A 25,815-nucleotide genomic window follows, 5' to 3' on the forward strand; every position below is an offset into this window, starting at 1 on the left:
GTCCTATATGCAAGGGTTCAATGAATTAAAGCATACCATTAAAGCAGCGTATTGAAAACACAGATGTTATTTGCAGTAAACAGTTATGTTTGCCAACGCGTTTATGTCCGATATGGAAGAAATGTGTCCATTTCCATTAGTTGATGTAAATCCAGTTTTGGCAACTGCTGAAAACCTAGAGAAGCCCACAATTCCCAAGTGTGTTGCTTGGACGGGTAAGTTCCAGGCTAAGCCCTTGAGCATTTGACTTGGAATTCCAGACTTCGCTTTATATTTCCCAGATTGGATTGTTATTGTTTTTTCCCGCCCTTTTTTTGTGTGTGTGACTGATATGCCATCTTTTTTTGTTTTCAGTTCAAAGTTGAGCAGTGGCTCAGGGGCAGGAAGGACATCAAGGCCAGGCAGAACCAGTGACTCTCCCTGGTTTCTGTCTGGTTCTGAAACTCTAGGCAGACTGGCAGGCAACACCTTAGGGTAAGTTTTAATAGGGTTAAGGGTTAAGGGTTAAACTCTTGTTGTGCAAGAGTTCATTGGTACTTTACAGCAAAATGCATGTGTGAAAAATGCATGATGGACAGGAACAGTGGCCGCTCCTTATGCTGTGCTTATAGTGCCGGCGGCGCGACCAAGCGACAGCGCTACCAAAAATCTGGTAGTCACTGTTTGATTTTTTTTCCAGCAACTGTCTCCCCTTGTGGCCAATCAGAGAGCTTCTCCGTCCCTCTGCCTTCCCCCTTTGGCCAGGTCCCCGCTGGCTACTGCAGCGCCCGCTGTGGCGGACGCTGCAGGGAGAAAGAGCCCTCCCCCTCGCAGCGGGCCCGGCTTCATTGAGGGGTGCCGCCACGTGCCGAGTTTTTCAGGGACACCTGAAAATGGAGATGGCCACGAGCGACGGAGCACTAGGTCACGCCCCCCCGGCGGGTCAGCCAATGAGGGCGAACCTGCCGAGAGACGTCGTGGCCGCACCCCCCTGTCTTTCCCCCTGCAGACCGGGGAATTCTGCTGCCCGCGCCGCCAGCCTCGCGGGCGCGCGTGCTGCAGAGGCACTGGGGCCGCAACCTTTCTGACGTCACTGTCCTTTGTAGCCGGCGATGTCGCCTAAAATTACATTACACCTATCGCAATGGCGATGGGTGACGTCATCGGTCGCGTCGCCGGCAGTATAAGCGCAGCCTTAGAAAGTATTCTGCAGCTTTTTGGTTATAACGTAACTACGTTTGGCCTTTCTAAGGCTATGCTTGGTGCCGGCGACGTTGCGGCAAAACACATGTATTCTAGTAGATTTGCTACACTTAGCCTTGATTGCAGCACAATTGTACAGCAAAAGTTCGGTCATGATTATACAATCATACACTTTATTGATTTGAGGCTTACCAAGTGATGTTTTTAGCAACCAAATAGCTGCAGTATTCACAACAAAATATACATTTCTTGGCCATTTTTAAAGTATAAATATTGTCGCCTTGTTAAGTTTATATTGTTGTTTAACTCCTTTTTCTTAAAGCTGTGCAATTTCACATGCCTGCTTAAGTTCATGATAATTCACTTTTGTTATTTTGAAAGCCACTTCTGCACATGGAAAGAGCCAAATGTATTAGAGAGGTAGGGAGCTCAGTGACGAATGAAGTGTAAGGGCCAGAGAGCCTTAAGCACAATGTAGAACCCATTGTTTCAGTTGATCCTGAGCTCAACCACAAAAGATTTAATGTGCGTGTTGGAGTCTGTTTTTAAATGCATGGCATTTTATATATATATATATATATATATATATATATATATATATATATATATATATATATATATATATATATATATATATATATATATATATATATATATATATCTATCTATAGATGTCTATATATATATGTCTATATATAGATATATATCTATATATATGCATGCACATGAAGGTCAGTCAGCACACTGCAGTAGAAAAGGTTATAATAGCAGATGCTAGTCCCATAGAAAATAAGTATGATACGAACCAATCCAAAGACCAGGGACCCTGGGACCAGTGTCTAAAGGGTGTCTTTCTCCTAATAGTTTAAGTGCCTACTCTCATGTCATGATGAGTCATTTGGATAATCAGGTAATAGGGGAGGGGGCACGGAGCACAGCTATGTTGCATATTCTGTCTGATTGCATGTTGGTGATTGGTTCCCTTTGTTTGCATTGCACTATGGGTGAGGGTATATATGTGTGGTCACTTGCACTTGTGGGTTGCACGGCCCTGAGGAAGGTCTCTCTGTGGGACCGAAACGTTGGCTTACGTGTATTTCATGTTGTGAATATAGATTTTTGGATTAACCCCGTGCGGTGTGCTGTCTCTTTACTGGTCTTTGGATTGGTTCGTATCATATATATATGCATGTATATATATATCTATATATACATGTATGTGAGTGGGTCTAATGGCTCTGCATCTCATCCCAGCCTCTGTCTAAAAGCTGTGTTTAAAACAGCATGCATTGGCTTGAGGATTGGCTTGTGTAATACAAGCTTGAGACAAAAGGTGGCACTCAGTGCTCATTTGCATGTCATTTCCCAGAATCCCTTGCTGCAGTGGAAGCGCTGTAAGCTGGGTGACAATGGGGAAAGACAGGGTTGCAGACCTGTCTAAGACATGCAAATGAACATACAGTAATATTTACAGTTGCTATATATATATAGATATATATATCTATATAGATATATAGATATATATATCTATATAGATATATATATAGATATATATCTATATATATAATAATATATAATAAGATATATAAAATACCATGCCTATAGAGATATATATATATATATATATATATATATATATATATATATATATATATATATATATATATATATATATATATATATATATATATATATATATATATATATATATATATATATATATATATATCTCCATCTCTAATAGTCCCTGTATTACCGCTGTAGTAATTGTTCTTTTTTACATGGTAATAACTGAAATGTTAGATTACATTATTAGGTATATGTTCTTCTGAGCTTTAGAAATGCCATATTACTCGTACAAAAGTTACTTGCGATTGTTGAGATGCTTACAAATGTCAACCAGAAGTTCCAGTGGGTTGAGCAGCTGTATGGCAACGAAAACCTTAACTTCAAAGTGCAACAGATTAAGAAAAGTCCTTTCCTTTTTACACTTTGCTTAACTCGGGAAGTTATGGATATATGTTCAGCTTGTGACTTCATGTGAAATTGACTTAATTTAGCAAGACATGCCTTACACAAAACCATTTATTCATCTCTATGCCCTTAGCAGTCGCTGGAGCTCTGGCGTAGGTGGAAGTGGAGGAGGATCCTCTGGCCGTTCGTCAGCGGGTGCTCGAGACTCTCGGAGGCAGACACGAGTTATTCGCACAGGAAGGGACAGGGGATCTGGGCTCCTGGGTAGTCAACCACAGCCTATTATTCCAGCTTCGGTCATTCCAGAGGAACTCATCTCACAGGTATCCATACAGGAAAGTTTGCATAAGGGAAGTGCTCAGAGAAGGAAAGATGAGAATTCTTGGTGTAGTACATTCCTTTTTATTATGCACTCACAATACAAATATAATCAGCCTGTCGTATGAGTCCCCAGTAAACCTCCAATCAGTCCAGTGTGGAGGCTTGCAGCGTTCACTCTCCTTTGAGCGCCTTGCCCTAAATCCACCTCCTTGACACACCTCTCTGCTGTCAGAATCTGTGTCCCGGGTCTTGCAAGTGCTGCAATTAGTCCAGTCAAACGCATTTTGCCGATAGGCTTCTTCTGGAGTTACCATTCAATATATACCCAAACTATGCTCCCACCCCATTTAATAAAAAAAAAATATATATATATATATATATATATATATATATATATATATATATATATATATATATATATATATATATATATATATATATATATATATATATATATTTATACACACACACACACACACACCTACCTCACTGCAAAGCTGGTGCCCATGGCTCTGCCCCATATCTGTAAATACAATTTGTCCCAAACCCACAATTGATTTAAAATAAAAATTATACTCTTAATCAAAAACTTAGTTCAATAGGTAAGCTGACATCTTGCTCTACAACTGCAACACACCCTTGTATATGAAACAAACGTACTACACTATAAGAATTTTTGTGGTCTCTCCTTTTCTTGGAGCGCACTACCATTATAGAATGAGGAAGACTCCACTGAGAACACCCATTAACCTGTATTGTCAGTGAGCCAGATACGTTTTAATAGCATTTGGCAATATACTTGAATATTTCAGTTTTTCTCCTTATAGATCATATTTAGTATTTTCATCATTATTTCTTATCACTAATTTTTTTTTCTTTTTTTTTTTTTTAAATCCTATTTCACTCTTAAAGTTTTCTATATATGTCGTGAATAAGTCTAATAATTGTATTCACCATGACAAAAGTTTAGTTAAATAGATCACATTATAGATTAATGCGCTTCACATTTCACACCGTTTGCTATCTAAACAGGGAAACATCGATTCTTCCATGGAAGTGTTTTATGTAAATAAGGTATGCTTTAAATCATTCACTGCCTGTCTGGTATGTAAGTTAAAAGAATGACCAGGACTAAAATATCTAAAGTCTAGAGTGCGTTGAATCATGTATTTTTTTTTTTTAATTGTCTTTTCATGTTTTCTTTTTAATATAAAAATATACCATATTGTATTGTGTAATTGACAACAAACAATTATTTGCACTACTTTGTCATAAGTTTTGTATCCTCAAATTAGAGGATATAATTTTTTGATTAATACCGTGTGTATGATATATAAACTTTTTTTCAAACTCCCATGTCCTAGTAGCCATATTTATAAAGATTTGATAATGCTCTTTTTCGTGTATTTCAAAGTAGGGTTGGGCTATATACTGGTATTTAGTAATATCGCGATTATGTAATCTCCGCGTGTGCCGATATGGGAGATTACCTGTTATCGCGATATTACTGGATGTCGTTGGTCAGAGGTGCAGCTTTGAAGTTGCTGCTGTGCGCTCTCTCTCTCCCCGAGTCCCCCTGGCTTCCTGCTTCTGAATGCTGACTCAGAGGGACAGGGAGGAGCTTCGGGCAGAATGTGGAGAGAGCGGCCAGCTGCAGCAGGGAAAGGTAGCAACTCCTCTTCTCACTTTCCTTTTTTGTTAAAACCTCCACCCCTGGTCCCCCCCACCCTCCCCCTGAGGACACATAACCCCTTCCCCACCCTCCCCCCTTGGGGCACCTAACCCCTCTCCTTGGGAGCATGTAACACCATCACCCCGGGACCCTTAACCCCCCTCCCCTCTGTCCCTGCTAGGGAACTTAACCCCCTGCCATGCCTGCATTTCACCATTTCTTACCTACACTGCTTTTATCACCCTAACATCACCTTCATCCCATCAATCTCACCTTTTATGAAATTGTTGAAACTTAATTTAAACTGATTTTTTTGACTCCTCAATTGTCGAAAAATCTGCATAATATATTTTGAACATTTTATAAATTAAGTGTTTTTGAATGGAGGGAGTATCTTGGGGTGCGTGATGGGATGAGGGGGATGTTGGGGTGATGGGAGCAGTGTAACAGAGAGAAGGTGAAGTGCAGACATAGAAGGGGTTTGGAAATGAAGGTCTTTGTTACAGTAAATCTAAAGAAAATTTATTTATTTTGAGAACACATAGATTTACTAGAACATTTTCAGACTTATTTTAAGAAATTTTACGCGATGTGTATCGTTATTGTGATACATTTCTTAATATCGTTATCGTGGTGAAACTTTTGGTATCGCCCAACCCTAGTTCTAAGATCTAGCAGCCTCTGTTTAACGGTGTAGGATGTTTTGCCACAACCAAAACGGACACTTCGCCTCAGGGATATTTTGCCACGATGTCCGTTCCTGCGCCCGACCAGAAATGCCATGTTTGCTACGGCTGACCGCCTGATCCGGCAACTACATGTTCAAATGTCCCGTGAGGGGGGCTGCTACACGGGACATTTAAAGATTGTGCATCGGAGCGTCCTGTCTAGGCAGTGTAGCGGTGTCCAGCGCGGGATGTTTGAACATGTAGTTGTCGGAGTGGCAGACCTGGCTTACCGTGTCGAGTGTGCGGCCGACCAGACATCACAGCGAAGTATCCTAGCAGCTGAACGCCAGCAACGTTTTTGCTGTGGCCAAATGTCCCATTCCGTTAATGAACATTTGTAATATGATCACCTGCAGATGTTCAAGGCATTATAACATGCAGTGAAAACCAGCCTTTTTAATGGTTTGTGTATCTATATCGCTAAATCGCCCAAAGGTTGGAGAGTACAACTTATCATTAAATAATTATATATTATTATATATTAGCGAGTGCACTCGTCATAGATAATAATGCAGTGGACTCTAGCCTTTTTAATAAAGTGTGTATCTATATATAATTAAATTATATTTAAAAAAAAATAAGTTCATGGCTTTGCTGTCTACTATATCAACTTTTGGCTCCTGTACACATGTTCAATCCCCCTTCTATGTCTTGCAGGCACAAGTTGTTCTTCAAGGAAAATCTCGGAGTGTCATTATCCGTGAGCTCCAGAGAACAAATCTTGACGTGAACCTTGCTGTAAACAATCTCTTGAGTCGTGACGACGAAGACGGGGATGACGGAGATGACACTGCCAGCGAATCCTACTTACCTGGAGGTTTGTGTAGTTAACCATTTTTACCCACACAGATTCGCTCCAAAACACACTGCAAATAACTGGATCATGTTCACTGTAAATGCAGACGTTTCTAAAAACAGAAACTCCTTTCCAAGCTTGGAAAGCAAAACCTATTAGAAATCCCAATAATTTCAGCGGACATTTTTCTGATGCACTTGATAAAATGCTTAATGTATTTACATTTGATTTCTTTAGAAATTGTGAACCCCAGTTCGAACATTGTGTTAGTAACGATAGAATAATTGTTTACTCATTGCAGTGTGTTTTTTAAGTTTGCTTAATGACGGCTTATGATCCTTGTGTTTATAGAGGATCTTATGTCACTGCTGGATGCTGACATTCATTCTGCTCACCCAAGTGTCATAATTGATGCTGATGCTATGTTTTCAGAAGATATTAGCTACTTTGGTTATCCATCCTTTCGGCGCTCTTCACTTTCCAGGATAGGCTCATCTAGAGGTAATTCTGAACCTTTTGTCTTCTCATAAGAAATTAGCCATGTTACGTATTCGTACTTAGCATTCCCTTTTAATGTTGTGATACGTTTTATCAATTTAACACACACCATCAAAATTACAACATTAACACCTCCAGACGTAGTGGAAAGTACCTCAAAGTAACAATCAGAGTTTTCATAGACTAAATGAATACCTGGTTCAGATTTTTGTTTAGCCATAAAATAAAAATACTTTAGTTATAATTCCCTAAATTAGTGGTATTATTCCTAGCCAATATTTTGACTCATACAACATTCCTTTTAGTTTTTATACCATGCTTCTTTTCAAAGTTATTTTAATTTGTTTACTCCTTACTTGAAACTGCAAATCCGAGAAAATGAAATGTAAGTTTAGCATTCGTTACTTTTATTTATTGCCGAGGAGTTTGAAGTCAGAGCTTGTGTGGACTTCTTTGACAAGCGATATGAGACAAATCAATGTTTCGTTTCCTTACAGGGACCCTTTTAACTTTAATTTATTGGAAATGTAGGTATTTCATTCTTTCAATGTCTGACTTTGCTGGCCCCTCAAACTAAATGTTTGAAAGACCTTTAAAAAAAAACCCCAAAAAAACACATTTGTTTTATTATTCACTAGCTCGGATAGATGACCCAAATAAGACCTTGTCCTAACATTTTTAAGTAGAAGTAATTGTTTGACCAAGCACAAAATAGGCTTCAGTAAACTTAAAAAATGGTGATAATTGAGATGACACTTCTATTACCAATATATAGGCTTCTAGGCTTTACTTGCTGCTAGATAATAAGGGTCTTAAATAGAGATTGGCTTACTTTTATCCCACTGGTGTGACCCAATTGCATACCAGTTCTCCTTCTTCCCTTAGAGAGAGACTCTGAGCTGTTGCGTGAACGTGAGTCAGTTTTACGTTTGCGTGAGAGGAGGTGGCTTGATGGAGCCTCGTTCGATAATGAAAGGGGCTCCACCAGTAAAGAAGGGGAGCCTGCCCTGGATAAGAAGAACACTCCTATGCAGAGTCCTGTATCACTGGGAGAAGACTTGCAGTGGTGGCCAGAGAAGGTAGTACTATTCTTTCATGAAAGCAAAAATTGCCCATACTCACTCCTCTTGTTTACAATGTGAGAATATACTCAAATATATCAGAATTTCCATTTAATCTTTGCATTCTGGTTTATATTTTGAATGTGGTTTATCTTTGTACTTTGTACAATCCTCCCACCCCTAATTTCCTTGAACCCACGTGTCTTATAGAATGGCTTCCTTACCACTGGAAACCTCACCGTTCAGAGGAGGCCATGAAGCAATTGCTACACGTGACTGTGATTACTTTGATTGGCTTGTCTGCCGTGTTATTCTTGGCTTTTCCCCATAAACGCTAATGGAAAGAATTTGACACGTAACATTCCTTAAGTGCAATACTATTTTAGTGGTAATTTTAAATATTTTCATAATACATTACAATTTGTCATTTTTTTGTATTTGTGTGCGTGTGTGTATAGGATGGAACAAAATTTATTTCCATCGGAGCATTGTATTCTGAACTCGTCGCAGTGAGCAGTAGGGGAGAGCTGCATCAGTGGAAATGGGTGGAATCCGAATCTTACAGGAACCCACAGGTTTGTCGTGTGAACAGCTTGTTTGCCTTATGTTACCCTCCTGCTTGGGATGTGTTTTCCCGATACTAGCCCATGCCCCCGTTCAGATTCTCAAGCAAAGCATTATACAGTATAGACTATTCTTGTTTGCTTTGTGTTTTAATGTCTACAAGGACACCATATATAATAATAATAAATAAAAAAACACGAATCCAGACATTAGTTGGCTAAGATATATTTTAAAAAACTTTTTTGGTAGGTGAAAGACCAGTTCATCTCCTCAGCAGTGGTCTGATTCATTAAGTTGTTCCTTGATTTATCCATATGTTTTGCCTAAATAACATGGAATACTGTTGCCATGTAGGATTCTGATTAGCCAATCCTAATATAAAAATGTACATTGGTAATGCCATCTGTTATCTGAAATGGTCATAGATAATTTTATGTTGTATACTTTTCTATCAAAAAGCAGTTTTTTTTCTGTAAGCATTTTTATTGAATATGTATTTCATTCCTTTTTAATGATTTTCTTTAATGTTTTTACAGAATACATCATTACATCATCCAAGAGCAACATTCTTAGGCTTGGCCAATGAGAAAATTGTTCTTCTGTCTGCAAACAGTATCAGAGCAACAGTGGCTACAGAAAGCAGCAAGGTTTGGAATATTTTCAATATCTAACCTTTCTTGGGTTTGTGTCCCTGTGTATGTTGCTGGCATCCATGCTGATAATAAATTAGTTTCATTTTTAATGGGAATGCTCTCCTTTTGCTTTGTTTGATCATTTTTGTTCACCTTTTGGGAAGTAGTGCTCGGTCTTTTTTGCTACTTTTTTATAGGTGTTTGCAAACCTGGTCAGTAAAGCTGTATATGAAGACACGTCTATAGTTGGATGTCTTATTTCTCATATTGTTTCCCTCTTTAGGTTGCAACCTGGGTGGATGAAACGTTAAGCTCTGTAGCTTCAAAATTAGAGCACACTGCCCAAATCTTCCCTGAACTGCAGGGAGAGAAGATTGTGTCTCTACATTGTTGTGCTCTTTATACCTGTGCACAGTTAGAGAATAATCTGTATTGGTGGTGAGTATAATTTACGTCAATTGTGTTGGTGGTGAGTTTCATTTGTATTCTGGCCATGAGTACAAAGGGTTCCTGTAAAACTGCGTAGGGCCCCGAGCTACTTTTTCTACTCGGTGGCGCATGAACCGACCAAGCAAGTTAATGCATCACTATGGAAGGAAAGTGGAAACCAAATGTTCAACTTGATTTTTCTTTCTTCTAGGGGTGTTGTCCCTTTTAGTCAGAGGAAAAAAATGCTTGAAAAAGCCCGTGCAAAAAATAAAAAACCCAAGTCTAGCGCTGGTATTTCTTCTATGCCAAATATCACTGTTGGTACCCAGGTAAGAACAATATTACTTGGTAGATGTACTATATTTTGGATTTAGGGAGGTCAGAGGCTGAAATCATCCAGAAAGGTAAAAGATTTAAAGTCCTCTGTTCCTCTGCCCAGTTCCTTTTTCTTCTCCTAAAGCATCCGATTCAGTTTGGTGAGATAATTTAAGGTCGTATTCAACCCTTAATTGATGGCCAGTCTGTGTGGTTAATCTGATTTTTGTTGTTGGAGCATATTTAGTATATCTGTGAAAATAGCTTGTACTTGTCTGAAAGCTCCATATTTGAAACATCTGAGTGGGAGAGAGGGCTTAGAGCCTTAGATTAAAGGGCCTATGCGCTTTACTGAAGAGAGCATAGCGTTTAATCTCATTGGAACAATTTGTAATATTTTCCATACCTTTTGAGCGTACTGCTTGAAGTTTTCTACCTCTGAATTTGTTCACAAGACATTGGATGGCTGACTTGCCTTAGTTACTCAATTCGTTTGTGTTACTCTTGATGTCTACTAATGTCTTATTTGGTAGTGGCACATCAAAAATACTGACTTCAGTTTCCCCTTTCTAGATAGAGCAGGGTTGCACTTTTTACTGGTTCTTTGCTCTGCAGCGACTGCACTTTTTACCTAGTTTTATGTTGCGTGTCCAGTTCACTTTGTGTAACAAATTGCATCTTTACGGCAGGTGTGCTTAAGAAATAACCCTCTTTACCACGCGGGAGCGGTCGCTTTCTCAATCAGCGCTGGAATTCCTAAAGTGGGTGTTTTAATGGAGTCCGTGTGGAATATGAATGACAGCTGCAGGTTCCAGCTCCGTTCCCCAGAAAGCCTGAAAAACATGGAGAAATCTAGCAAAATCACCGAGGCCAAGTGAGTGCAGGATTCATTTATTTTCCTGACAGTTTGTAGTAAATCTTGGTCAGTTTGCTTTTGCTTAACCTAGACCTAAAGACTTCCTGCCTGTGTCAGCTCTGCCTTATCTTTGTGTTTGTGTATATATGTAACATCTATATGTATGTACATACAGTACAAACATACGTATAACAGTACTTCTTGTTGTTTGTTAATAAATGGTCTATGTGAAGTACAAATTGGAAAGAAATGAAGATAGGCTTTGTTTTAGGATTAAGGTTTAAGCCAAGCTCTGCATTTCTTTTGTCATTAACATATCTTCCAACTTTATGCAAGATAATTACGATGTAATGTGATGCAAAATTGTCAGACATTGCAGAATTTGGATGCTAAAAAAAGTGTAATAGCTGTGTGTGTATACACAATATTTTTGTAACTATTCTAATACAATCACATGAAATATTGCGTCATATGCATTATTTTTTAGTTTAATTATCTATTCAATCCGACCTCTACGGTATCTGCTGTTTTGTTGTTGTGTTTTTTTTGGTTTTTTTGTTTTGTTTTTTTAAAGATCTTTCTTGGTTAAATCATTGGAAGATTCTTCTAAAACTGGGAAAGCACAACCTAGACACGCGTTTCCCCATAAAACTATAAGCTTTGAGAAGCTGTGTTTTTTTTTGTTTTGTTTTTTGCTAGGCCATTCGATGACAAGTTTTTGGCGTACAGTAAAATCCTTGCTTGTTGTGTAACGGTTTTCCTAATTGATATTTGTTAGACTCTCTGTAGGCTTAATCAGCACCCTTTTTTCTTGGTCCTATTTGTTAATGACTTCTGACTACAAGCCTAGGCTCTTGAGCATGTTTAACAATGTAGTAATGGTGTAACAAGGCACTATAGCCAACACCAGTGGTAAACCAGCAAACCAACATCTACATTGTGTCTTTGTTATAAAACTCATGCAGTATGGTTAAGTGACATGTCCCTTTTTTAGGCCTGAAAGCAAACAGGAACCTGTCAAAACAGAAATGGGTCCCCCACCATCTCCAGCTTCCACCTGTAGTGACGCTTCATCCATTGCCAGCAGCGCTTCAATGCCATATAGTAAGTACAGTGCTTATGCAATCTTCTGTAAAGCATATGAAGGGTTTTTGCTGTTTCCATTGTATATTTAAAGGGCCTCATTCACCTGCAGTATTTAGCATGTTTACTGTAACATGCAGCACAAACAAAATGTAATAGATGCAAAGAATTCTGACTGCTCATTGGTTAGGCTAATATTGACCCAAATTATTTGAGCAGGACTAACTTGTAGATGGATTAAAAAATACCTTGGATTTCCTGTGCAGCTTTATAGATGAGATCTCGTATCCACCTTTTTTTTTTTTACCTCTGGTCATTCATCCAAGCATTTGAGATTACCTTTCAGTAGATCTTCAATTCAGTGTTCCAAAACCGTTTGTGGGATTAACCTTTCAACCCAAGTGTGAGAAGCAGGCACATGGTTAGTTCACCCATCACATTTTAAAACAATCTCAAGATAGCCCTAGAAAAAGATTGTAAATTATATACACAGCGACATTGATTGAGAATATATGAAAAGGCCCTTCATGAATTAAAGAAGAACTTGTTTTATCCTGCACATTTACAAAATGGAGGACTTTCACTGAACAAATGTACTAATGACAGCGATAGAGTTAATAGGTTAAGGTTTTTGGATTATTAATGGAGATTGTGAGCCGAAGGTAGTGGCATTAATCCCGTTTGTTCAGTGCATTGAGTATCTGTGGTCACTCTATCCAGGCCTTAGAATGCATTAGTTTAGGGGAGAATAAAGCCGAGGTAAGGAGCGTAAACATTTCAGGTCACAATATTTACAAATTCAGGATAAAGTTTCAAAGACGTATTTAAACATAATTCAATTTAGTTTGGTCTTGAGATTACACCTTCCACCCCTCCCTGATTTGAAAGATCAGCAACACACAAAACAGCATTGCATTAGAGGCCCCTTTTACTCATGGTTTCAACTTTAGTAACCATTGTGCAAAGTCACTTTTTTGCATTACCATTGCACTATGGTTTTATAATTTGACCTAAAAGTGAATGCGATAATCACATATTTATATTTGTACATATTTATAATTTGACCACCACATCCTGTCATACATAGTCTGTTTTACATTTGGTTTCTTCCTCACAAGAACGGAGGCGCTCGACTCCAGCTCCTAAGGAAGAAGAAAAGGTGAACGAAGAGCAGTGGTCATTACGGGAAGTCGTGTTCGTGGAGGATGTTAAAAACGTTCCTGTTGGCAAGGTTTGTATAGGTCCCGTTAAATTATAAGGAGCTCTATGAAAGATCTGCTGCCGGCCATTTTCATTAGCTATCAAAACGTATTAAATAGGCTTTTGAGGTTTGGGAAGTTAAAAGGGTTAAAATAATGGATGAAATGTAATATATAACGATAGCTGAACCTTACACAGGGTGGCATGGTATGTTTATTTTAAGGGTACCAAACAAAACACTGTTAAACTATGAAAGCCCAATATGTGTTGTTATGGAAGTAGGAGTTGCCTGCTTGTGGGAGAGGCCTAGGAAGTCCAAAGGCCATAATTCAACGTGCAGTATTATCTCCAGTGACAAGTTGCTTGTATGTCTTTATGTACTGCACATCTGTCTGTGCTACCTAAGAATCTTTAATCATGATCATTTGTCGGGAGTGGTTGCTTCCTATACATGGCAGAAAGTAACGACGCATATCAATCGCGTGTACCACCTAACTTTACAACAGGTACCTTTTTTGAATAAGGAAGCTGTGCGGGGCACAGATGTCAAATATACCGGTTTCCCTGCTGATGTGCACTACTATTTTTTGAAGGTACTAAAAGTTGATGGGGCCTATGTCGCCGTGAAGTTCCCTGGCACGTCTAATAATAACAACAACAACAACGCGAACAGCCAATGCACTCCTGGCGTTGATCCCGATCCGTCTTCTCTCCTCCAAGATTGCAGGCTGCTTAGGATTGATGAGCTGCAGGTACTTTATTGATCTCATGAATAGTTTTTCGCCCTCAGTTACTGGGTTCCCACCTTTTGGTTAAACTTGCTTGCATGTTATGAAAGCATTTAACACCCTTGAACTTTTTTTTAAATGTTACGAGTACATGCAGGTAATGACCCAACAGAGGTTTGGTTTCCATAAATATACGCTGTACCTTTAAAACCGCAATCTGTCCATTTTAATGTATTTTTAATTTCTTTGAGATCCCTTCATGCTTTTTCCAACTGTGTTGTTTAAAGCAGCAGTCCAAGCTGCTGGTGTTTTTAAAAAAAAAAAAAGAAATCCCCATTTAATATGTGCATCAATACAATCCACACAATAATTAATTAGCTAAGTTGCAGATCAACCTGTTCTCCTGCAATCGATCAGCGAAGATTCGGCTCGGGTTTAGTAAGTGGCTGTCAGTGCAGCAGAAGAGGACCAAAGATGCAAAGTTCTGTGGGGAAGATCATGTGACCCGGCAGTCACTAGATACAATTGGTGTAATGCTAGAGAGAGGACAGGGCTCACAAAGGGGTGAAAGGGGTGTGCCAGAGCCTGTTTCAGAGGAGGAAGGGGATGTGACTTTGTTAATAGTTGCTATAGAAACAAAAAATGCTTGTTACATAAAACAAGTTATTTAAAAAACATATATATACTAAAAGTATTTTCTCATAGTGCAGAACTGATTTATTTAAAAAAAAAAAACACGTAGGATATTGCTTGGTTGGCAGATTATCCAGTTGTGAGATTCTTTTTAAATATTAAGGACTTGAAAATGGAGCTCTTCTCAGAGCCCACTGCCGTCTAAAAGGTTACCATGGTAACCTTAAGCTAGACAACGTGATTTTTTTTACGAATTATAAAACAAAGAGTAGGACAATATACCATCATCGAGTTAAAAGAGATTGCTTCTATAAGGGACCAAAAAGATCCATTGTTCCAAGGGTATCGAACAACTTCTTTTTTTAGATTAAAGGAGCAATCCAAGCCGTTTTTTCTTCACTTTTTCTGTAGTTTAAAGCCACATGTCACATGGGCCAATAGTTAACATAAAATGTTTTACCAGGAAGTAATGCATTGAGTAACCTCTCGTTTTCAAGTATGTCCTGGGCACAGAGTTATCATGACAAATACGTAGTTACATTAAGTGTGCAGGGCCGCACTGGATGACGTCACAGCTTCCTATTGGCTCGCAGGGCCTGGCAGCTTTAAAGAGCAGCCATAATGTGAGCCCGGGACCTAGCGGCACTCACTATGGAGGTTAGTGACATTGAATGGTGTTCAGATCCAGAGACACCCTGCTTTAATCCTATTTTTAAAAAAATGAAAGAAAAAAAGTGCCAGGGTTAAAATGAGAATCCTTGATATCTACACGCCTAGTTCTCTGTGTTGGATCTGATGTGTACTATCTGTCACATTGAGAAGTATTAAAATGTTGGGTTACAGTACACACATACACACACGTGAGATTCTTGCCTCGTTCTATGACTGGATCTGAAACAAAAAGGTAGTGTCAACATGCCAAATGTTTCTATGCACAGTTGCTGGTCTGTAGGGTATTTTTGCTTTGAACTTGGAATTGGCAGTGACCAGTTAACCGCATTTCAATCCTGTGATCAAGAAACGTACATCTCTTAATAACTTTGTGACTGGCAACCTGTTCTAGGTGGTGAAAACGGGTGGAACGCCCAAAGTCCCCGACTGTTTCCAAAGGACTCCTAAAAAGCTGTGCATTCCCGAAAAAACTGAAATCTTGGCTGTGAATGTCGATTCCAAAGGTAACGTTAAACCATATGAGATGCATGTTCCTTTCCCCTTGCCACATTTTGACATTTTCAGCACCGCTGTCAGCAGATAAGGAGACTTTTAGTGACATCAGACACTGCTGCTTGGGGACTTGTTTCACATTCGTAGAATGGCTCAGTGCAAGGATTGCATGTGCTTTAGAGGGGATGTGGTATGTCGTCCTGCGCTCACTTACATAAACTTGTTTGTTTTTAATAAGTCAATAAGTGTTTGGCCAGAATTACACTACTAGTGTAATCTTTACTTTTCTGGGGGGAAAGAAAAGGATTAGTTGCCATTTTTGTTTCAGATTTTATAAGAGGAGATCTAAGAAATATTTAAAATAAAAGGAGGGCGATTAAAATAGTTCTGTCCCCGTTGGTTTCGGTGTCCTAAATTGCACCTTTTTAACTTACTCTTCCTGCTGAAGATCTGTTATGAGTTGGGTTACCCATTTACAAGATTACATTTATAGTTTTGCCCCAAGAAAAGATAATAATTGAACCTGGCATGAAAAATGGAAAATTAAATATTTTTCTGCATGTCACTTAAGTTGTATGATTATTTGAGGTCAATGCCAATAAAACTAACTCATTGGCTAATAGAGTGATGGGACGGAAGATTGGGAGGTCTCGGGGACGATCCCAGATGGGCACGGCTTTTTTTCTCTCCAGAATTTGGATAGCGAGGGAACCGAGGGGTGAATAGGTCACTATTTTATGACACGTGACAGAATACATAAGGGCCTTGGTATAAAGGCAAAAGTGGTGCAATTCTAGGGCAAAGACATTGCACACTATGTATCAAAAAATAAAGTCCTATTTCAATGGTACTTTTTCTCTAGCAGTGTATTTTGTTGCCCTAAAATTGCACAACGTTTGCATTGATACATCACCCCAATGCTTTTTATCAGTATTTTTTTTGATGGTTTCACAGCCATGGTTTGGAAAACACTTATTTCTGTGACTCATTGAGCCGTAGCAGGTTTCATGGCTCCAAAGAATTATTGACGGCTGCCACATTTTGTGTTTGTTTTCTGTGTACATTGACATGAGCATTTTATTGTTTCTTACACAGGGGTTCATGCAGTTCTGAAGACTGGCACCTGGGTGCGATACTGTATTTTCGACCTTGCCACTGGAAAAGCTGAACAGGAAAACAATTTTCCAACCAGCAGCATTGCTTTTCTTGGGCAGAATGAGCGAAATGTTGCAATTTTTACAGCTGGACAGGTTGGTGCATTTTATGTTCCCCTCCCATTTAGTTAGAAATCACCGTTAAGTTGCATAATTTTGCGGGTTTTTTTGTCTGAAATGTTTATTTGGAATAAAAAGTTGATTTTGACATAACACATTCTAATACCTGGATTTTCACCAAATGTGTCTCAGTTTGAGATTAGAATACAGATAACCAGCCTTTTTCTCCCACTGTGACATATAAGGGATTATTTATTTCGCTGTATACAGTACATACTTTTTTCCCTTTTAGGTATTTAAAAAAAATAATGTGGGGCCCATAACACTATTTTAATGTTTAAAGTTCCAGGTTCACCCATATATTTAATGAGGTGTCTCTTTTATTACTATCTTTTTAACTGTACAATTTACCTATTTGCTTAAAACCTTAATATTTGGGATTGTATATTATTTGGCTGTCAAACATTTTTGCTTAGAATATATTTTTGTTCCATCCTAGATGATGAAATAATTAAAAATGTCAAATTTTCCTCCACATTCTCCACATTCTCAACTGTTGAAAGTGATTTCAGGAAACGGTTTTCAATGCAAAAATGTTCCCTTGTGTTTGGTCATTAAGAGTTCGATTTTGTTGCAGGAATCTCCCATTATCCTCAGAGATGGGAATGGTACCATTTATCCCATGGCTAAAGACTGCATGGGGGGAATAAGAGATCCAGATTGGCTTGATCTTCCTCCGATCAGCAGCCTGGGCATGGGAGTTCATTCATTAACTAATCTTCCTGCAAATTCAACCATCAAGAAAAAAGCTGCCATAATCATAATGGCTGTTGAGGTAAGAACAACATTCTTAGTTTTAGAAGTGGGGTCACACTCTGGGGTTACCACCTTGCTGCTTAAGCCAGCGTTGGCCATCTCCAGTCCTCAAGAGCCACCAACAGGTCAGCTCAATTGAGCCACCTGTGCTGAAGCAGGGATATCCTGAAAACAGGACCTGTTGGTGGATCTTGTTTACTGGCATTGGCCACCCCTGGCTTATTAAGGTGTCCTTTATTGCTTTGTAGACACCACTAGGAAGTGATGTTGGTGTAAAGGATCATATACTTATTTTGTGTGTAAATGTTGTTGATGAACAGTACAATCTTAAAACAGCAATCCGGCTGCTCTTTTGAGTTAGTGTCTTAATTAAATGGTTTCCTGAAATGAAACTGCTATTTTCAGTCCCAGGGGCCCCCAGGTGCACCCGGAACATACGTTTTCCGTGCTTGTATTTCTGCCTTTCTGCCAAAGCATAATGGCTGCCAAAGCCCAGGAACTCCCTAATTCAGACTAAAAACAAACGTCTGGTATCTGATGCTAAAATATTCCCTGCCTTGGTGGAGATGTGTGTACAATTAACAGTACAATTCCAAAGTGCAGGGAAACGGGCTCAGCCGAGGAGAATCCTGCCAACATAACATAGACAAACAAATTCCTCAAAGTGCAGGTCTCCTCTGAGGCAGAGATACAAAGTAGAGCTCTACTCACAAGTTCATAATGATGTTCTCCATTTAATGTGACAGCCAAGACCAGTGGAAAGACAACGTTTCAGGTCCCACATGGACCTGTCATAAGGTTGAAGGAAAAACTCCTGTTTCTCGTTTACTAAACGTGAACCTACAGCGGTGTATCTGGTACTTGTTGACATATCAGATACCTGATGACAGGTCCATATGGGACCTGAAACGTCTTACCACTGTGCTTGGCTGTCATATTAAATGGAGAACTTCATTATGACCTTGTGAGTAGAGCTCTCCTTTGTATCTCTGCCTTAGAGGAGACCTGCACCTTAAAGAAATGGTACTATTAACAGGCCATCAGTGCTTTGAAAATTCTTCAATTTTGAATGATATAATGAATAAAAATGTCCCTATGAGTGTCGTTGGAGCATTACTTGCTAGATTGCATAGCTTCCAATACGCACATTTTATATTCCTCAAGGCATCAGGCTTTTCCCAGGAGTTGAACAGTTTTCCCAAATGAAGCTTGAGATTTTTTTTGTGGGGAGTAGTATGGGCACTAGCATCACAATTAGGCAATACGGGTATTTTTATTAGCAGAATTCTAATCACATAATTTACTGTCTTAGACTTACACCACTTTAAAGAAATACTGCAAAACCTGTTAAAAGAGCAAATCAAGCATTTTTTAAAATGTATTATTTTTTTAACATTGGTTTGAAGCAGTGCTCGCCTCCGGAGCATAACCCCATTAATTTCAGCCCCAGGGAACCACTGCTTCCCGAGACACAGATCTCCAAAGGGGGTGCCGGTATCTCTAGAAAGTTTAACGCTCCTGCATCACGGGGGCCATAGGAAGCCGGACCTGATGACATCGCGTCTTCCTATTGGCCCGCAGGGCGCGGGAGCTTTGGAACTCCTGCACAATGTGACCTCTGCTACCGGAGCGGCTACCGGCACCTCCTATGGAGGTGTCTGCATCTCCTGGAAGCACCATTGCCTGGGGCTGAAATTAATGGGGTTCAGCTCCAGAGATTCCCCCCCCCCCTCACCCCCTCCCCCTGCTTCTATCGCATAATTTTCTCATTAATGTGGCTGGTGAAGGTGTCGCTTTCTATAGGCTGCCACAGCAAGTCTGACCCGGGCAGCTGGATCCTCACACTTCTGTTTTAACATTTGCTCTGTAGAAAATCTTCTTCCTGTTTGGACCTCTAATTACCCCTTCTAGTTCGCCCTCAATGCAGTTGTCTTTCCTGCTATGCATTAAAGACCAATTCATTTGTGAATTGATTCAGATTGAATTTTAATCTGCGTTGTGTGTTTTTTGTGCGCACACAGAAACAAACACTGATGCAGCACATTCTGCGCTGTGACTACGAAGCCTGCAGGCAGTACCTGGTGACTCTCGAGCAAGGTGTTGTTCTGGATCAGAACACCCAGATGCTGCAGACCTTTCTCGGCCACCGGTGTGATGGCAATCGCAACATTTTGCATGCCTGCGTGTCAGTCTGCTTTCCAACTAGCAACAAAGAAACAAAAGAGGAGGAGGGTAAGAACAAATGCAGCAAGTACAGAGCAGAACTCCTAGTTAACTGTTGGATTTTGTGATTTTCTACGTTTACTGTTATGGCTCAATTACAAGGTGGTTATCTCACATGCATGAAAGCATAGTTATTAGGGCTTGTACAAGCCGGTGGAAAAGTCTATAGTCCTATTGTAAGTTAGGTTTTATCCTAGGATTGTGTGGGTAAGATGCATTGTATGCCCATGTATAGTTCAATATATGTAAGCGGCATGCAATTTTGGTATGTGGAATAAACTAATTCATCTCCAACCCCCGGTGAGACTATTTATAACACATCTGCTATAGGCTGTATGAACATACATGCTGTAAGCACACACTAAAGATAAATGTGTATATATTTTCCCTGTAATACAGGGCTCTCCAGCCAGTTCTACGAAGGGGCCGGATTAGAAAACATTTAGGAGCAGAAGGGCCACAAGCTTATTGTAATGCCATTTTACAGACATTTAAAGACTTACTAATGATTATTTCAACATTTTGCAAGTCTTTATAGTGGGTGTGCGTATACACACACATACATACATACATACGCGCACACCAGGGTTGCCACCTTCTACTGAAAGCCAACCCGTAAGGGGGGTGGAGGGTGAGGAAATCCCTTACTTGGTGTTGCGTGGTGCGACGGCGTCTCCCAGCATCCTGCTGCAATTCCCCCTCCAATTGCTGTGAACATGGCTGCACACCACGTTGCCATGGCAACCGGACGCTACACTGCGTTATGATGTCACGTAGCGTCATTTTGCCATGGCAACACAGCGTCATTTAATGTCGCGCAGCCATGTTCACTGCAGTTGGTAGTGGAATTGCAGGAAAATAACGGAGAATGCCGGAGACACCACGGCATTCCGCCGCCACCCGGAGATTGGCAACCGTAGCTCGGAGGCAAGTGCCCGAAAGCCGGAGTCTCCAGGTCAAACCCGGAGAGGTGGCAACCCTGATACGCACACATATATACACGTACATATACGCACACAAACGCACGCACACACGCATATACACACGCATATACACACGCATACGCAAACATTCATATACACGCAAATATTCATATACGCACGCACACATTCATATACACGCGCACAGTGAGTTTGTGTGCAAAACTTCACTTAACCTGCGTCAGCTACTATGAAATTAGCAAGATAAGAGTACAAGGGGCCACATTAAGGCTCTTTCGTGGCCATGTTTGGCCCGCAGGCCGACAGTTAGATATGCTGTATTGCTTGTGTTTAAATTCAATAAGATGTGAGTAAAACAGATGAACACGCTTAATTAAGTTATTAATATGGTGCTCATATTAAAAAATACTTTCTGTGATATCAGAAGCTCATGTAAACAACATCTGTGAACTCTCTCAAATGGAGCTGTCACCGCCTGTGCAAACCATACTTTACTTGTTTCTCCTCCCCCTCCCCCCCCACTTCGTAAAGGTCAAATACAGTATGCAAGATAATTATTTAATTACAGTAATAGATCATTTCTATTTAATAGACCGAAAACTGCTTAGCAATACCGAATGCATCACTGGATGAATACCAATGTTTCTTCTCCTTGTATCAGAAGCAGAGCGCTCTGAAAGGAATACATTTGCAGAACGACTGTCTGCTGTGGAAGCTATTGCCAATGCCATCTCTGTAGTTTCCAGTAACGGACCTGGAAATCGTGCTGGCTCCAGCAGCAGCCGAAGGTAAATGAAATCTTTCCCTGACTTATGATTGAAATATAATATGAGCGTCTTGCTGCAGAAGGTCTCAGTAGAGAGAGAAGTGGACGGACACCATGATTTTGGTCGGGGATCAGAGCTTTGATCTGAAAGTTTTGTTCTCTCATTTTGTTTCCTCCTTTGGGCTGCTCATCCTAAGCTAATGTCCAACATTGACTGTTTCCAAAGAAAACACTACGGGTCAGCACCTTCTTAAGAAGTCGTAACTTGTTCAGTTTTTCTCGTCACACTTTTAGGACTTTGAGTTTGCAGAATCCTACCATGTAATCCTCTATCTTCCTTTAGTGGTGTTGTGTACATTTTGACCATCACATTCTGCCAGAGTATTACTGCTCTGGTTTGTAATGGGGCTTAATTGTGATTTTTGTATGGTATCTGAAAATGTATTTTCATAAAAGCTGAAATGTACTATACAATGGGAGCTTTATTTGAACTCTATTTGTCAAGGATGATCATTGATCCCTTGCATTAAACAATGAAAGTGAACCTGGCTACAAACTATTAAAGTTTCGTTTTTAACTTCACAAGCAATCCTTGAAAAAGGAACAATAGCAGCATAACTGGAAGGGCTGAATCCGCAAGCCACATCATGATGGTAAAATAAGTGTTATGGCTCAGAAATTGCCCCAGTATTAATCGTGGCCTCTCTAGCTTCTATTAGCCCCCTGTACTTTAGGCACTGAAAACAGATTCTTCACCTTTGACCCCTTAATTACCAAATGTACTTGCAGTGCATAATTTAAATATTAAGCTGTCGCCATTTCCATAGCAATGTAGAGCTATGTTCAACCAGAATGCACGTATCCATTTGATACTAAGGACTGGGTGCAAATCTTAAAACAAAATGGGGTCTGGTTACTGCATCGAAGGTTTCTCAAGAGTAAGGGAGAAGGGTTGGCCTGGTGATACCGTTTCTTTTGTTGAATGAACAAAATACTGTTTGAGTTAAGTGCCTTCTGACTGACCAAGTTACTTTATATCCAGTGCCCTAGGTCAGGAGTGTCCAACCAGTCCTCAAAAGCCACCAACACGTTGGGTTTTAAGGATATCCCTGCTTCAGCACAGGGTACTGAGTGAGCCACTGATTGAGCCACCTGTGCTAACGCAGGGATATCCTTAAAACCCGACGTGTTGGCTCTTGAGGACATGAGTTGGCCACCCCTGACCTAGGTGAAAAATATTTTGCAATCCCTTCAGGATCTGGATTAAGACTTCAATACTTTGTTCACGTTTATATTAAGCAATCAATCTAAGTTGTCTTCATGGTCTCTGACACCAACATGCATCATAGTGATGACATTCCCCTGTAAATCGTGTTTCTGTAGTGCTCAGTGTATGCTGTGTTTTTCCTTAGCCTGAGGCTGAGGGAGATGATGAGACGATCCCTTCGAGCAGCGGGCTTGGGAAGACACGAAGCCGGAGCGTCTAGCGACCACCAAGACCCTGTATCTCCACCCATAGCCCCTCCTAGCTGGGTTCCTGACCCACCTGCTATGGATCCAGGTGTGTGTGAAACACAAGTCCGTCTAATCACCGTCCAATTACCGTGGGGTCCAGCCCCAATATCTATTATCAGAGCTTAGAGAATCCCAGCCACAAAGCCTATTTAGCAAGGTCAAGGATAATGCCTCTCATCATTAAGTTTAGTACGTAACATTGTTAATTCCTATTCTAATGAACAGTGATTTTAAGTAATTGTTTTAGTTGTTTGTGTGAGATGCTTAAAACCCTTTTACGCCATACATTAGATACATCCTGCAAAGTAAGAAAGGAGGTGACGATTGCCAAGTTTCCAGTGTGACTTGTGTTTTTTACCAAGATATATGAAACAGAAATAATCACATTCTCATTTCCACCAAAGTAATGGAAATGGCAGGCAACAGTGAACCTGGTTTAAGTTCCTTTGGCACTACTAGGGTTAATCATTTTCCTCCAGATCAATTACCATATCAAACTACTATAGACCAATAGAGCTAGGATTGATAATTAAGGAATTGTTACGTTTGTTGTGTGCATAGTGATAACCATCACTCTCTTCTCTAAAAGATGGTGACATTGATTTTATCCTGGCCCCTGCTGTGGGATCTCTTACTACAGCATCGACTGTAACTGGCCAAGGGCCTAGTACTTCTATCATACCAGGTGAGGACGTGTATAACCTTGTAAACATTCTATACCAGTGGTAGCCCTCACAGGCCACACATCGCCTTTCCCTGCCGAGACGTTGCAGGTGGTGGTAGAAACTTCTCCCCTCTCCCTCTGGTCAGCTGCTTGACGGAACTGCAATGCATTGATAAATGCTGCATCACTCCTCTTGCATTTGGAACTAGTGGTTATCACACACAGGAGGAGTGGGTAGCGCATTGTCATTAAGCAGCTGAGGTAGTGGGGAGCAGCTACAATACACATCAGCAGCAACGTTCTCTGCAGTGATCAATACTGTTTTTGAAAAATGAATAGAGAAAATGCTAATGCTTAATGTAAATCGTTTTTTTAACCTGTTCAGGCTTTCAAAGGCGATTCATGAAACATGGGTACTGTAGGATAGTTTACATTTTGAGCTACCAGAATTTAATAATGTCATGAAAAAGGTACGGTTGCACAGTGTAGATAAAGGATGCTCTATTGTAAAATAAATACTTTTATGTGCATGGCATTGGAAGTTTGAGCTTAGGCCTTGGCCATGTTTAGCGCTTGCTGGCGGAAGCGTGCTGACGCGCGCTCCCGTTCAGCACTGAGCCCCTACAGCCGCAATTAGAGGGGCTTTAGTAGGGGCTCATCTGTGCTCACGGAAGTGCAGGTCTTAGGGGAATGTAAAATTCCCCCGCTTGCCAGCGCGACAGGCCGGTCACGTGAGCGGTTCGCCCAATGAGGGCGAACCAGCTCCGTGACGTCACTGGCCCGCCCCCGGCCGGGGGACGCCCCCGCCCCCGGAGCGCCCCTGACGGCCCGCTGACAGCGCGTGCGGTAAGCAACCGTAAGGCCAGGGAAAGCACCCGCTTTACCTGCGCCTCAGCGTGCCTCAGCACGCCAGCAGGGAGCATGGCCAAGGCCTTACCCGGAGAGAGGAAATCTTAAAGTTCTGAACGGGATGAAAAATAGAATATCAAAACTACTTCCTACGAAAGACAAATAGCAACCAGTTCCTATGCTCATTCCTTACAAACATCAGTCCACTGAGTGCTATGGAATAAAATGTGACTGTAGACGTAAGGCGAGTTTACCTCTTAGTTGCCTTGAATCTGTTACTGCCCAGATTTCATGGAAAGCCCGGGGGAATGTTCTAGAACATCAGGGTGTCCTACCCTGACCAGCAGAGAACCAATTAGAAGGCTGCAAAGTTATGTGATCCATGGTACAACCAGCCCCGGCATTCAGATCTCCATGGGTCATTATCAGAAACACATTTTGACATAGGTTTCGCAATCTACATTGATAGTTTGATAGCAATATGGCATGTATCAAGCTCCTAAGTTATATTCGGTGTAAGTAATGACATCAGTTTGGTTTCTGTGATCACACTGAGCTGTTCAGCGTTCGATCTTTTGATTTACCTACTAATCCTCTAATCTTTAAGAATAATTGTTGGCATTGCTTTTCTCTTAGTAAAAATCTGACGTGGAAAGCCTGGCTTGCTGCAATAAAATAGTTCTGTATCTAGCTGCCCATTTATCCCCCTCCCCCCCCGTGAAATTCTCTTTATTTAGGTCCTTCTGAGCCCTCGGTTGTGGAATCCAAGGATCGCAAGGCGAATGCTCATTTTATACTGAAGTTACTGTGCGATAGCATCGTTCTACTGCCTTACCTCCGAGATCTCCTCTCAGCCAAGTATGTTGTATTTATCTTTATTTTCTCTAACGCAACATTGGCAATTACCAAATAATGTCTATAACCGCTGTATAATCTGTTAACCTTGTTTGCTGACTTTCACCACTTCATGTAATGACAGCAGTGTATTTTC

General features: G+C 40.4%; 1 protein-coding gene across 1 annotated transcript in view; it reads left to right on the forward strand.

Moving 5' to 3' along the window:
- Positions 1-25,815, forward strand: part of UBR5 (ubiquitin protein ligase E3 component n-recognin 5) — an 86,912-nt gene that overhangs the window by 26,336 nt on the left and 34,761 nt on the right. The window contains exons 5-25 of the mRNA XM_075582573.1: positions 355-474; positions 3,290-3,479; positions 6,535-6,694; positions 7,025-7,174; positions 8,039-8,250; positions 8,691-8,807; positions 9,333-9,443; positions 9,712-9,866; positions 10,069-10,186; positions 10,862-11,046; positions 12,023-12,132; positions 13,230-13,342; positions 13,905-14,063; positions 15,736-15,847; positions 16,932-17,086; positions 17,688-17,885; positions 19,888-20,098; positions 21,692-21,818; positions 23,209-23,357; positions 23,901-23,996; positions 25,562-25,682. Of these exons, the coding sequence (XP_075438688.1) occupies positions 355-474; positions 3,290-3,479; positions 6,535-6,694; positions 7,025-7,174; positions 8,039-8,250; positions 8,691-8,807; positions 9,333-9,443; positions 9,712-9,866; positions 10,069-10,186; positions 10,862-11,046; positions 12,023-12,132; positions 13,230-13,342; positions 13,905-14,063; positions 15,736-15,847; positions 16,932-17,086; positions 17,688-17,885; positions 19,888-20,098; positions 21,692-21,818; positions 23,209-23,357; positions 23,901-23,996; positions 25,562-25,682 (3,069 nt within the window). The remainder of the gene's footprint in view (positions 1-354; positions 475-3,289; positions 3,480-6,534; positions 6,695-7,024; positions 7,175-8,038; positions 8,251-8,690; positions 8,808-9,332; positions 9,444-9,711; positions 9,867-10,068; positions 10,187-10,861; positions 11,047-12,022; positions 12,133-13,229; positions 13,343-13,904; positions 14,064-15,735; positions 15,848-16,931; positions 17,087-17,687; positions 17,886-19,887; positions 20,099-21,691; positions 21,819-23,208; positions 23,358-23,900; positions 23,997-25,561; positions 25,683-25,815) is intronic.

Source organism: Ascaphus truei, chromosome 2, assembly GCF_040206685.1.
Source record: "Ascaphus truei isolate aAscTru1 chromosome 2, aAscTru1.hap1, whole genome shotgun sequence".
Taxonomy (NCBI): domain Eukaryota; kingdom Metazoa; phylum Chordata; class Amphibia; order Anura; family Ascaphidae; genus Ascaphus; species Ascaphus truei.